The following is a 13,722-nucleotide window of genomic DNA, read 5'->3' as shown; positions in this document are numbered from 1 at the left end:
GAGATTATAAAACTGGCTCATAAGAAATATACTTGCTATTTAGGTTATTTAAGTAATTTTTCTTGTGCTCTTGTAACATAAACTGGTCTTGCATTCTTTGTGGAAGAGTGTTTCTATTTTAAAACAATTTCTCAGATTTGAGAAGAAAAACTACAACTTTCCAGGTACACTTCTTATTTTCAACTCATCAGTCTAACTTTTGATTTAAAGGTCACTCCTAATCATTATGTGCATATTCAAATTCTCAGACAATTCTTTCTCTGCACACTCACCAGTCCTGAGACATTTTCACTTTAACAAGTTTGCAGTAAACTCCTTGTCACATTTTAAAAAATAACAAAGTGTAGATTTACAATTATTTAGAAACTTTCATGGTTAAAATATTTAATGACTGAAATAATTTTCAGTATGATATTAAGGATTAAGGTAACTGTTTCCTTATAGTCATACCTAAATGAATATTTTAAACTAAGTTTATGACATGTATAAGGTTTTATTTTTCCTTTGTTTTCATAACTTTAAACATTTTAGTATCATATTTATAAAGTTAAATCTCACTAGCATTGTAAATATGTTGCTATATTGTTTGTAGAAAAGCTCAATTAAATTTTTTAAATGTTCAAAGTAAAGTAAGCTGTTTTTGATGTAACATTGTGTTCTGTAGTGATGAATACTTCAGGATGAAACTACAGTGGAAGTCTGTCAGCGAGGAACAAGAGAAGAGAAATTCGAGGTTAAGAGATTATAGAAGTCTTATTGGTAATTTTTTTCTTAATTTTGGAAGTACACAAGAGAGTTTTACATTGAAATCTTGATAAGATTTAAGAAATGAATATATGTGCTACAGAGTTGGGCATCAAAAGAGAACTCAGAATTTGAGATTACATTAGTATGTGTGCTTACTATTCTTGGCTGTTAACTCTTCAAATAGGTGTGTGAATTCAGTCAGTTTATAAATAAGTACTAATACATCTCATTTTCAATTTAAAAATGTAAATTAGTAAAAATAACTTTATTTGCTTGCTGAATTAATTGCATTAAAAATTGGCTTCCTTATTTCAAAAACAATTTGTTTATCATAGAAAAATTAAGGCCCTGGCTGGGTATCTCAGTTGGTTAGATCGTCATCCCGATTAGCCATGGTTGTGGGTTTAATCCCCGCTCAGGGCACATTTGAGAGTCAACTAATGATTGTATCAGTGAATGGAACAGCAAATCAATTTCTCTTGCTCTCTTTCCTTTCTTCCCTATCTGTAAAATCAATAAATAAAAAATTTAAAAAGGAACTGTATATAAGCAAAAAGAAAATAAAAGTAAGTTTGTTTCTGTCATTCAGAAATAACTTTTGTTTTTTAATTCTCACCTAAGGACATTTTTTTATGGCTTTTAGAGAAAGAAAAAGGGAGAGAAAAACATTGATACAACAGAGAAGCATCAATTGGTTGCCTCCCTTACCTGCCTAGACCAGTATCAAACTTGGACCCTTTCCATTACGAGATGCTATAGCCTACTAAGCCAAACCAGCCAGGGCCAGAGATAACTGTGTTTAATAGATTTTGGTTTATATCCCTCCAGACCTTTTCTAAATACACATGTATTTCATTTTTTAATTAAATAAATGACTCCCGATAGATAGTAAGTTTTTGTCAGTTTTTATTAATTGAATAACTTAGCCCTAAAAAAGAAATGCATGATAGAATTTACATAAGAAAGTTAGACTTATTTCCAAATAGTGAGTACTGGGGTATCTGGCTGTTAGGGTGAAGGCTAGGTTGGTATACGTTATTGAAGGAAAGCATAGTTATTGCTGTACATGTCTTACCTGAAAAGTTTCAGTTCGTAATCTCCATTTTATAGATAAGAAAGCTAAAGCACTGAGAGCATAATGACTTACCCAAGGTCAGCTGGTTAATAGGACAATACCCAGTTTTAGTGTTCTTAACTGGCTTGTTACCTCACCTCTAGGTAATTTTAGGATAGCTTTGGATCATAGTGGAACTTATTTTTTAAATTCTGTTATTTTATTTGGATTTGTTTATCTATAGCTTTATGAGTGAAGATACAGGGATGTTTTTATACCCTCATGGTTATCACCACCATCCCGTGGAAGAAAAAGAAAATCCCTAAAAGCCCAACATAATAGACAGATTTGGTAGTTTTTGGACACAAAAGACAAGTGTAGAGATCTTTTTAGCAATAGTACTTTCGATTGAAAAGAATTTTATTTTTCTGAAAATAAATTACAGCAGAATAAACTATTCTTTGTCTTGCTAAGGAAAAGGTGGGGGATCTTGAGGCATAGCATTATCTGAAGTTGCCCACTGAAGCCCTCTGCTGTTTTCAGTTTCACTAGGGAAAATGATTACAGACTCCTTTTTCCTGCTTGGACATGAAATACTTGAACCATACGGAATCTTAGAGATCAGCTAATCCAGTATTTTAATCCTTTTCTTTCCATGTGTCAGATCCTCTTCCCTTTTTGTGAAGCAACAATGATGATGGCTCTGATCCTCTCAATCTTTCTTGTGTCCTGTTCTCACTCTTTCTAGGAGATTGGAGGAAAAGTTAGGTGTTTTAAATCCCTGTAATGTAATTTGAATTGAGACATATTTTAGCAGATAATTTTCTCACTCTTTAGCAGATAATAAAATTAAAGTGCAGGAAAGGTTAGTAAATTGTCTTTAGTAATCTGTTTTGTTAGTTCCATAGCCCATACTCATTCATAATCAAACCTAAATCTTAATGAAGTGACCTTTCAGCTATACCATGCTTTCTACCAGAAGTATACATAAGTAGGTTTCAAAGCATTCTTTTTCCATAATAATTTTCCAGAAGTATTTTTTAGAAAAGATTATTAAAAACTTTTTTTCCCTATTTGGTATAAATTCACTTTATTAGAAAATACACAGGTAAGCTCTAGGCCTTGTGGATTGTGCCAAGAAGTTGGATTGTAAGTATGAAGAGAAACTATTGGAGCGTTTTAAGTAAGACCATCTTATTTATATTTTAAAATTAATTTTTTCTTCTGTGTAGAAAAGGGATTAAATCAAGGTTAAGAGTAGGAACAGGGAGACCAATTAGTAGAAATGACTCCAAATAAGAGATGGTTAGTGGGGATGTGGAGAAATAGATGTATTCAACATTTATTTTGGTGATAGAATTAAGAAGACCTTCTGATTAAATGTGGGATATAAAGGGGAAAAAGAAATCAAGAATAGGACTACATTTTTTGATGTGAGATACTGGGCAGTTGGGTGGTATCACTTACTGAGATGAGGAGAATGGGGTATGGTGAAACTTAATTAGGTGTTGTATATGTGTACTGTACCTTAAGGTGAGACATACAAATGTAATGTCAAGTGGCTAATTGAATAATCTGGAATAGTTTGGGTATTTACAGTATAATTATCCATGGGAATAAAGGTCATCACCTAGAGAAAAAAAGAGACGGATAAGAAGACCCAGGAATGCCAGTCCTTAGAGCAGTGGTTCCGAACTTTGGCTGCCCATTAGAATCACCAAGGATCTTTTTGAAAATCACACTGATTATTTTAAGCATTCCCACATTTGTTCAATATTTACTCAATGCCTATTATGTAGTAGGTTCTTCTCTAGGCATCAGGGAACAAAGCAAAATTCTTGCCCTCAAGGAGCTTCTGTTCCTGTGGGGGGGGAAATGACAGTAAAAAAGATAAATAATATATGACAGGGGGACCCCCAAAACCCTGGAATTATCTTCTGAAGGGTGGGAACCTTGTAGTACCAGCTTGCCCTGCTAAGTGAATGTTCCAGGAACCCATCTGTATCAGTGTACCAGTTGGCATTGTTGTGAGAGGCTGTGTTTGGCTCAGTGAATTTGTTTTGAAAACTCTTTTAACACATTTTCCCATTTCATGATGGGTGATTTAAGAGTGTACCTGCCACTTCCGGCAAGATGGAGGCATAGGTGGACGCACCGTACCTCCACATACAACCAAGATTAGAACAACAACAATTTAGAGGCGGAATAACACCCAGAACTGACAGAGAATTTATCTGAATGGAAGTCGGACAGCCAAGAAGTTGAAGTAGACCCATTCATCCAGACCGGTAGGAGGGGCGGAGACAAGCTGCAGCCGGGCTTGGGTCTGGGAGAGGGCAACGGGGAGCGCGTGAGCCATCCGTAGGCCATCCAGGGCGTGCAAGGTCGCAGCGGGTGGACCCTGAGTACGCGAGCGGCAACTGGCGGACCCAGTGAGGCTGCGATTGTGAACCAGGGCAGAGCGAGCAGCCCAGGATCCCAGGGAGGGGCCTGGGATCCTGGGAGGGCAGAGCTACCGCCACTGTTCCTTCCTGCCCCCACCCCCACATACAACGCCACAACCTAGCGACTGGGGTGCCCAGCCCTGGTGAACACCTAAGGCTCTGCCCCTCACCATAACAGGAGCGACATGTCTCAAACAGAAAAGCAGATTAGTGCCCCAGGGCTCATCCTTTTGAGTGACCGAGAGATTGCCAATCTATCAGATGCACAGTTCAGAACACTGGTGATCAGGAAGCTCACAGAATTGGTTTGTTTTGGGCGCAAATAACATGAAAAAATGCAGGTTACCATAAAAGAGATGAAGGAAGATGCATGGAGAACCAATAGTGATGGGAAGGAAACTGGGCCTCAAAACAATAGAGTGGACCAGAAGGAAGAAAGAACCAAACAGGAAAGAATGGAGAAATAAGAATTCAAAAAAACGAGGAGAAGCTTAGGAACCTCCAGGACATCTTTAAACGTTCCAACATCTGAATTGTAGGGGTACCAGAAGGGGAAGAGGTAAAGCAACAGATTGAACACATATTTGAACAAATAGTAAATGAGAACTTCCCCATTCTGGCAAAGGAAATAGACTTCCAGGAAGTCCAGGAAGCTCAGAGAGCCCCAAAGAAGTTGGACCCAAGAAGAAACACACTAAGGCACATCATAATTACATTAGCCAAGGTAAAAATGAAGAAGAGAATCCTAGAAGCAGCAAGAGATAAGGAGACAGTAACCTACAAAGGACTTCCCATCAGACTGTCAGCTGATTTCTCAAAAGAGACCTTGCAGGCAAGAAGGGGCTGGGAAAGAAGTATTCCAAGTTATGAAAGGCAAGGACCTACATCCCAGATTGCTCTATCCAGCAAAGCTTTCATTTAGAATGGAAGGGCAGATAAAGTGCTTTTCAGATAAGGTCAAATTGAAGGAGTTCATCATCACCAAGCCCTTATTTTATGAAATGTTAAAGGGACTTATCTAAGAAAAAGAAGATAAAAAACATGTATAGTAAAATGACAGCAAACTCACAATTATTAACAACCACACCTAAAGCAAAACCAAAAGAAACTAAGCAAACAACTAGAACAGGAACAGAACCACGGAAATGGAGATCACATGGAGGGTTAGCAACGGGAGTGGGAGGAGGAGAGAGGGGGAAAAGGTACAGAGAATAAGTAGCATAGATTGTAGGTAGAAAATAGACGGGGGGAGGGTAAGAATAGTATGGGAAATGTAGAAGCTAAAGAACTTACAAGTATGATACATGGACATGACTAAAGGGGGGATATGGGTGGGAGAGGGTGTACAGGGTGGAGGGGAGTGAAGGGAGGGAAGTGGGACAACTGTAATATCATAATCAACAAATATATTAAAAAAAAAAGAGAGTGTACCTGCCCACATTGTACTGAATGTTCAGCAATCTTTGACCAAAAATTCCATGACCCCTCTGCCCACCCTCCCTATTCACCTGATCTCCTGAGTGACTTTTTCTTATTTCCCAGTGAAAAAAGTCCTCAAAGGGAAACGTTTTGCTTATGTGGAAGAGGTAAAATAAAAATCTGCAGCAGCACTAAAAGGCACCAAAATTGCAGTTCAAAACTTTTTTGGGCAGTGGAAAAAAACATCTTGATAGGTATATTGCATCAAATGGGGAGTATTTTGAAGGTGACTGAAGTTTAAACATGTAAGAATAAATACACAATTTTTTATAAATTTCTGGGGTTTTTTTGGGTCCTCCCTCATACGTGGTATGTTGGTGATAAGTGCTTAAAAGAAAAATAAAGCAGGGAAAATGGTTAGGGAATTTATGTGTTGTGTTGTTGTTTTCACTTGGATGACCAGAGAAGGGTTGTTTTTTTTTTTTGAAAAGGTGGTATTTGAGTAGAAACTGGAAAAGGGGGATTGGTGAGCTATGTAGGTATCTAGGTGAAGGGCATTCCAAGCAGAAAGAAACATGTTACACTTTTTCCTATTCCAGGGTCTCTGCATATTTGAAGTACAGTAGAGATATGAGGCTGGAGTAAGTTGGGTTGAGTATGAAAACTGATGAGGTTAGAGAAGAAACGGACATGGGACAAGATCATGTGTTGGAAGCTTGAGGAGAAAGAAGTTGTAAAATAGTTACATGAGTATGCAGAGGGAATGGATAAGAGGGGTTAGTGGTGGTGAATGCAAGATGGGATTAGTTAGCATGGCTGTGTTTTTCTTCAGCTTTTTAGATACATCAAGTTAGATGGAGAATTGGATTTAATGAGGGTTTTATTTTTTTAACTTGAGTACTCATTTTTTTTCCTAGAAATAGTTTCTAGAAATACATCTGTTATAAAATAGTGTTTCTGTTCCCTTTTTGTTTTCTGCCTGGCAGAAATATAAAAGAGGAGAAAAGTAGATCGTGAGGGCACAAATAACTTTTTACTATGTTTAAAACATGTGTTAAGCCAGATAATCTAGATTGGCATTATGACTGTGTAAGTTGTGTTTGAATTAACAAAAAAAACACCCCTTTTATGTACTCTTTATTAACTGTGATATGAAACAAACATTTTGACATTTTTAAATGAAATTTTGCATTTATAGCATGGTTTTTCTGGTATTGCTCTTCCTCAGTAGTTTGAAAGATATATTCACAATTCTGTAGATATATACTTCCTTTTATTAAATCTAATGTAGTGTATTTTAACAGAAAGCTAGAATATTGTTCTAATAAATTTTTTAAATGTTCTTACGGAACCTAAGCTTAAGTCATCTTCTGTGTTAGATTCTGCTCTGTTGTATAAGACCTCCCCATCTCACCACAAGTACTGAGCATGTTTTCAAATTATTCAGTTTAAGGGGGAGTGGGAGTCATTTATAACTTTTAAACAGAATTGGTTATAGAGTAAATTAATCATTTGAGTTTAAAAAAATTCTAGGGATTTCATTTAGAGGAATACCTTTTTTTTTAGTTATAAAGTCTTTCCAAGATACATTTAATAGGCATTAGTGTTTGTAAGTTGAATTGTCTGTATAACTTGGGATATTCTTATAGTGATATTTTCAGATCTCTTTTTAATGACGTGAAATCGTTTTCAGCAAAATCTGGGTTTTCATTTTTTCAAAATTAAAATGAATTGCTTATACTAATGTATAAACTGAATAATGTATATATGAGAAAAAGGAGATAATTTGTACTGAAGATGATTATGGGACACAACAAAGAAATTGATAATACTTCTCATAATGAATGAAGCAAATGTGAATGAAACAAATCTCTTTGATTATACTTGATTGTATACTAGCTTTTTTCATTACTGTTTTCAAATAATATTGCCTAATCACAAGCATTCATGACTGGCACTTTTATTGCTAGCTAATGTGAATTATTACTTAGTATTGCTTTTAGTTAATGGGAAGTATTGCCAGTTATCCAGTTAAAAGATTTCTGTGTTGAGATAAAAACTGAAGTGTATTTAAAAATATACCCATGAGGAGGTAGACTAATTTTTGAAAAGTATTCCAAAATGCTACTTTATTGCATATTTGAAATGGAATTGGATGAATTATTTTCATTAAGTCAGGCGAGAGAATAAAATTAGTAGCAAGGAAAATAATCCTGTACTTGTAAGATGTGAGCTTTATAAAAATCTTTTTTGAAAGGTTTTCAAATATGTGATGATTTTCCTCCTCAGAAAAAGATGTTAACAGAACAGATCGAACAAACAAGTTTTATGAAGGCCAAGATAATCCAGGGTTGATTTTGCTTCATGACATTTTGATGACCTACTGTATGTATGACTTTGATTTAGGTAAGTTCTCTTCTAATATTCTAAATTTTAAAAGATTTAATTTATATTTCTAGAATTTCAATTTATTAACCTGTTAGACATATGTAATGTAATAGCTCTGTGGCCTAGTTTTTGTAGGAGCTGTTCTATAGGGCGCTGGGAATTTTTACAAGGCCATGGTTCCCACATTGTGCACTGAGGGGCACTGTGTTATAGTAAAGTCACAGGAACAGCGTGGGCTATTTTAAATTTTTGAGGGAAATATAGTAACATCTTAGCTGTTAACTGCTAGCTGAAACAGTTTAGGATTTTAACATTAGATCACCACATTCCTGCTGATGAAGTTGTATCTTTGCGAAGTAGTATTTTTAGCTTTGCTTTGATAAGCAAGTACTGGTGAAAAATGAATGAAGAACAGAAACGAGGATGGTAGTATCCAATTGGATTTCAAGGTTTGAGCAGTAGTGTAGTGCCCAACAGGTGCTAAGTTCACAGGGCATAGAAACTTAAGTTTTTTGGATCTAAATACTAAATAAATAGAATTGTTAATTGTTTGAGTCTAGGGGTCCCTTGGAGAAATTTACTGAGACGTGAAGGATTCTGTGAAATGAGAATATTTTGGAATCTTTGTTTGATAAGTGTTCTCCCTTGTTAAGGAAAATACTGATTTGGTATGTTAGACAGTGCAGATGATTATATAGGGCATGTAGAACTTTATTTTCTTTTCTTGGTAAGTCTGTTCCCTACCAAGAATGGGTTGGAAAGACTGGGACGGGAGGTGAGAGTTGGGGATTGCATGGGAAAGAGATGCGAAGGGATAGAAAACTTAAGGAACCAATGTTTTAAGGGGCAAGAGAACTTGAGCTGTTTCTTTAAAGGACCAACAAATTCTCTAAGCATCAATCTTTAAACAAATACAAGCAATGGGAAATTTCTGAGGTACCTACCATGTGTGAGTGACTCTCAAGTAGAGGATAGTGGAAATAAGTGTTTTCCAGATTACTTTACTACAGCTAGAGACATCTTGGGAGAAGGTAATTGGATATTCTGCATATTAAACCCAAGTGAACCTTGAATTATGGGTACATTTTCTTTACCATTTGTATCTGTGTAAGTTCCTCTTGGCTTCTTATATGTAAATTAGGGGAAGATATAAATTCTGTTGTGGATCTTAAGGCATTAGCCCCTTTGGTGACAGAAGTTGAAAACCACAGATTTATCTTTAAAATTTGTCCACACCTATCTATCATACCTATAATGAGTCTCAGATTGGATCATTGAAAACATTGGTAGAGTGCTTTTTGGGTTATAGAGTGCTGCCATACTTGATTTGGATTTGGATTCTAATAGCAGCCTTTTGAAGAAGTGGAGAAATAATGCCTACTTTATGAATAAGGTTACATTGATTCAGAGAGTGATTGAAGGTTGCTCAAGTAGTAAATATTGGACCAAGGGGTGGAGACCCAGGTCTTTCTGGCTGGCAATCTTGCCAATATACATTCTGCACCCCAGGTCTTTGCCATTTTGGTTTCTATTATCACTGGAGGGAATAGAACAACCATCATCCTAGGGAGCAAGAGGTGTTTCCCTGAACTCTCTGATTGTCATTTTGAGGTAGGAGTTCATTCATAGCCTCAGCAGGAGTACCTGAATGCTCAGGTTTTTTCAGGGCATAGGTCCAGATCAGCTAACTGGACAAATTGCTGTTTTAATTTGTTTGTATTAACTCTACATTCTTTCTAGTTAAATACTTAAGTTATCTGAAACATAGCCAAGATTCCCATTAAGAACTTGGGGCTTGTAAGAAGCCAAGGTAGTTTGCATAAAGCAGTGGGCCAAATGTCTTGCCTTTTGCTCATAGCAAAGGACCTTGGGCTATCAGTTGACTCTTATAGGCGATTCTGTCATATTCAGTTGTTTACGTTCTTAGCCTATAGATTAAGTAGATATAGGTATATTTATATTGAATATAATCTCATTAATAGTGAGGAAGGAGCCAAAAATCAAAAGCAGACAGAAGATAAAAATTACCAAAAGTGATAGAAGAACTCAAGGAGAAGCAATTTTTAGTTAGTTCAAAGACCCCACACCCAGATGTGTCTATGGGAGGTATGTTTTTTACAGTGTATGTTCATAATGATGGTCCTAAATAACCAATAAAAAGTGAAATTATACTTAAAATACTGTATATAAGAAGGCAGGAAGTGCTTAATGTAAAAAAAATGATTTCCAACTGGTAAGATTTTTTAAAATTTGATACTTTAAGGCTTTGAAGTTCAGTTAACCTGGAAAAATGAGCTACATGTAGATGAAATTTTCCTTTTCAGTGTTAGGGTATACCCTAGGATGGTAAGGAGATCATTTTTCACACCTCTCCACTGAAACAAATTCGCTGTGAAAATAAGTTTAGGGAACTACTTCAGAAATTGTGGTAGTGCTGATGAAGATGTGCATCAGTCAACCCTAGTGCAGATTCTGAGTGTCAGTGAATGCCAATTTAAACAGCTTTAATCTTTCTTTAATTAAAAGGAATTTGTACATTAATTCTACCCCGGCAACTCATGACATACTCCAACGAACATCATGTGTAAAATAAAATAGATTAAAAGCAACTAGAATACAAAGATGAATTTGCCTACTTGCTTTAGCTAAGACTTGGAGAAGAAATATGTTAGTGATGCTTTATGAAAGCTGAATTCTCAGGCTTAAATTAGCTTCTCATAATTTTTTATTAATTGTGCCTTTATAATAAAGCACATTTTTTTCCAGAGGAAAGGTGCTTTGTACATCTTTTGAATAGCACACATTGAAATGTTTCTATTGTAGACCATATGCAGTCAGTCAGACCCAGTCAGGAAGTAATCTTTTGCACTTTGTTGAATTCAGATCAGATTTCTTTCATGCTTTAATTCATTTAATCTTTATGTTACTGCTTTCACTCTGTTAGGGCCATGTAGGAAAGTTTTGATGATAACAATTTAGTTTTTCTTCCAAACTACTTATGCTTTCCTTCTATTAGTCAGGGTTCGCTAGAGAAACAGAACTGTTAAGATTATATGTATACATGCGCGTGCACACACACACACACGAAAAAGAAGTCTGACAATTTGCATCTATAAGCTGGAGGCGTAGGAAAGCTGGTGTTGTAGTTTGAAGAACTGAGAGCAGAGGAGCAGTTGTGTAAACACCAGTTCAAGTCTGAAGGTATGAGAACCAGAAACACCGTGGGTAGGAGAAGGTTGATGTTCCAGCTCAAGCAACCAGTCAGAGAGCAAACTCAGCCTCTCTCCATCTTTTTATTCTGCTTAGGCCTTCTCAGTGGTTTTGCTTATGTCCACCCACATTGGGAAGGGCCATCTGCTTTAATCATTTCTCCAATTCAAATGCTAATCTCCTCTAGAAATACCTTCATAGGCATTCCCAGAAACAATGTTTACCAAGACAGACATCTGGTCCTCCTGTGGCCCACTCAAGCTGACAAAAAATTAGTCACCACAACTGTGCATTTAAAAAGCATCTGCAAAAGTATGTAGAAATGTTTACATTTAGTCATTTTCACTGGGGGCCATATCAGCCTCACAGTTGTCTTCAAAGGGCCAAATGTAATTTTATGACTGTATGAATTTAACTACTCCTTAACTAAGGGCAAGGAGCTTGGTGCTGCTGCTGGGTAGAAACAAGGTGGAGGGCCGGATTTGGCTCCTGGGCCTTGTGTTTGCCACCTGTGCAATAGATGATAGGGCAGAGGCCCAGAGCAGATGGAGCGAAATGTTCATTTGTTAGGAGATCCAGAAGTGACCTTGAGTGCCTCTCTGTTGTACATTTAGTCTGAGATTTTTCAAGAGACTTTGGCTTATATGCTTCCTACATCATTTTTTTTGTTCAAGTTCTTTTCCAAATTAGGAAGAGTGATGCAGAGTTGTATATCATTTCTAGCAGAAATATCCTCTTCCTTTTTAAAATGTATGCTCTTTAAATGGCTTCAGTGCACATAGATTTTGATGAATGATAAAAATGTAAGCTTTGTACCTGCACATGAAAGACTGATTTCCACAGACTTCCCAAGGTACCACTGGGAAAAAATCTCCATGTAACTTTGACAAATGTACAAAACTTACCAAAGTTGAATGATAATATGTATGCTAGAAGGGTTAGTATGAGCTCTTGTCCCTTTGTTGTTTCAAGTATCTTATGTCTTATCTAAAATCTAATTGTAAAACACTTAAGAAAATGAGGGTTTTATAAGTTTGAGCTAAAAAATAAGATGCTTGACATGTTCAAGTGAAAAGTACAAACAGGACTTTTTGGTCATTTTTAACTAAGGGGGCTGCCTGACTTTTAACTTTCCATTTTTTAAGTAAGGGCTATAATTAGCGTCATGACTGAAATTGTAATAGTATTGAGAGGAAGGCGGTTAAAGTAGCAGTCTTAGGCACAACATATTGATTGGGTTAAACCCATTTGCCAGCATTGTTTGGTGGGCATAGAACAAGAAAAGAAAGAAGACATAGACTCGACTGTTTAAAAGAGGTACATGATTTTGTGACTCCTTTTATTTAGATTACCAATGATCTGGTTACTAAAGCAGTTGGATCCTTCTTAGTGCTTAGTTTACTTGGCTCATTCAAGGCAGCTTGGCACTCTTTACTACTCTGGCCTGGCAGCTTTCATCCTCTTGACTTTTACAAAAAGCTTCTCCCTTGATTTCGTATTTCTTTGACTATTTAATCTCTTTTGAATATGTACTCTTAAATTTGATGTTTCTTTTGAGTTTTCTCTCCACCTCTTTTCTTTCTCATAATGCTTTTGCACATTATTTTTTAATAATATTACCCACTCTTACCCTGGCCAGTGTGGCTTGGTTGGAGTGTTCTCCTGTAGACCAAAGTGTTTCAGGTTTGATTCCTGGCCAGGACACGTACGCAGGCTGTAGGTTTGAGCCCTAGTTGGGGTGTATACGAGAAGGCAACTAGTCAGTATTTCTCTTTCACGTTAGTGTTTCCCTCTTTCTCCCTTCCCTTCCTCTGAAAACAATGAAAGTAAATGTCTTTGGATGAGGATAAACATAATAATATTAATAATATTACCCACCTTGATAGTGATATCTACACTAAGACATTTAATGGGAGATGTGTGTATGCTTGACATCTCAGTTTGAAACAACTCATCTTTCTTACATGATTGCTAAACTTCCTTTATATTTTCTTTTCTTGATGAACATCATATCTACCAATTTCTGAAACAAAGGAAAGAAATTTTAAGTGAAATGGTGGTGATATGCACAGAAGGATATATAAAGCTTAGGTTTTCAGAGACATGATTATTTTTTTTTCTTAGGATATGTGCAAGGAATGAGTGACTTACTTTCCCCTCTTTTATTTGTGATGGAAAATGAGGTGGATGCCTTTTGGTGCTTTGCCTCCTACATGGACCAAATGGTAAGAATGAGGTTCCTTCCTTTAATAAAACTAATTTGAAAATTTAAGTTGTATAACCTTATTATATAAGATTGATGCTTATATTTAGCCAGTTAGTATGGAGTGTTAGAAAATTGCTTCGTGTTGTGTGGTTTTTTTGTTTTTTTTTTCCTCTTAAATAGCCTTCTCAAGAGGCTTGGAAATGCTGGCATTATTTTTAAATCAAAAAGTAGATAGAAAGTGCCCGTAGTACAGG

At 36.2% G+C, this 13,722-nt stretch overlaps 1 protein-coding gene across 2 annotated transcripts in view; it reads left to right on the top strand.

The window, feature by feature from the left end:
• The window catches only part of TBC1D15 (TBC1 domain family member 15), a 67,388-nt gene that overhangs the window by 44,355 nt on the left and 9,311 nt on the right, over window positions 1–13,722 (top strand). For both annotated transcript variants that reach the window (XM_045829711.1, XM_045829710.1), the window contains 3 exons: window positions 665–759; window positions 7,954–8,070; window positions 13,387–13,487. In XM_045829711.1, coding sequence (XP_045685667.1) covers window positions 665–759; window positions 7,954–8,070; window positions 13,387–13,487 — 313 coding nt within the window. The remainder of the gene's footprint in view (window positions 1–664; window positions 760–7,953; window positions 8,071–13,386; window positions 13,488–13,722) is intronic.

This window comes from Phyllostomus hastatus, unplaced genomic scaffold, assembly GCF_019186645.2.
Source record: "Phyllostomus hastatus isolate PE091 unplaced genomic scaffold, TTU_PhHast_1.1 phas_scaffold_93, whole genome shotgun sequence".
In the NCBI taxonomy this organism is placed as follows: Eukaryota; Metazoa; Chordata; class Mammalia; order Chiroptera; family Phyllostomidae; genus Phyllostomus; species Phyllostomus hastatus.
Note: the sequence above shows the minus strand (reverse complement) of the source record. Positions and strands in the feature narration are given on the sequence as shown.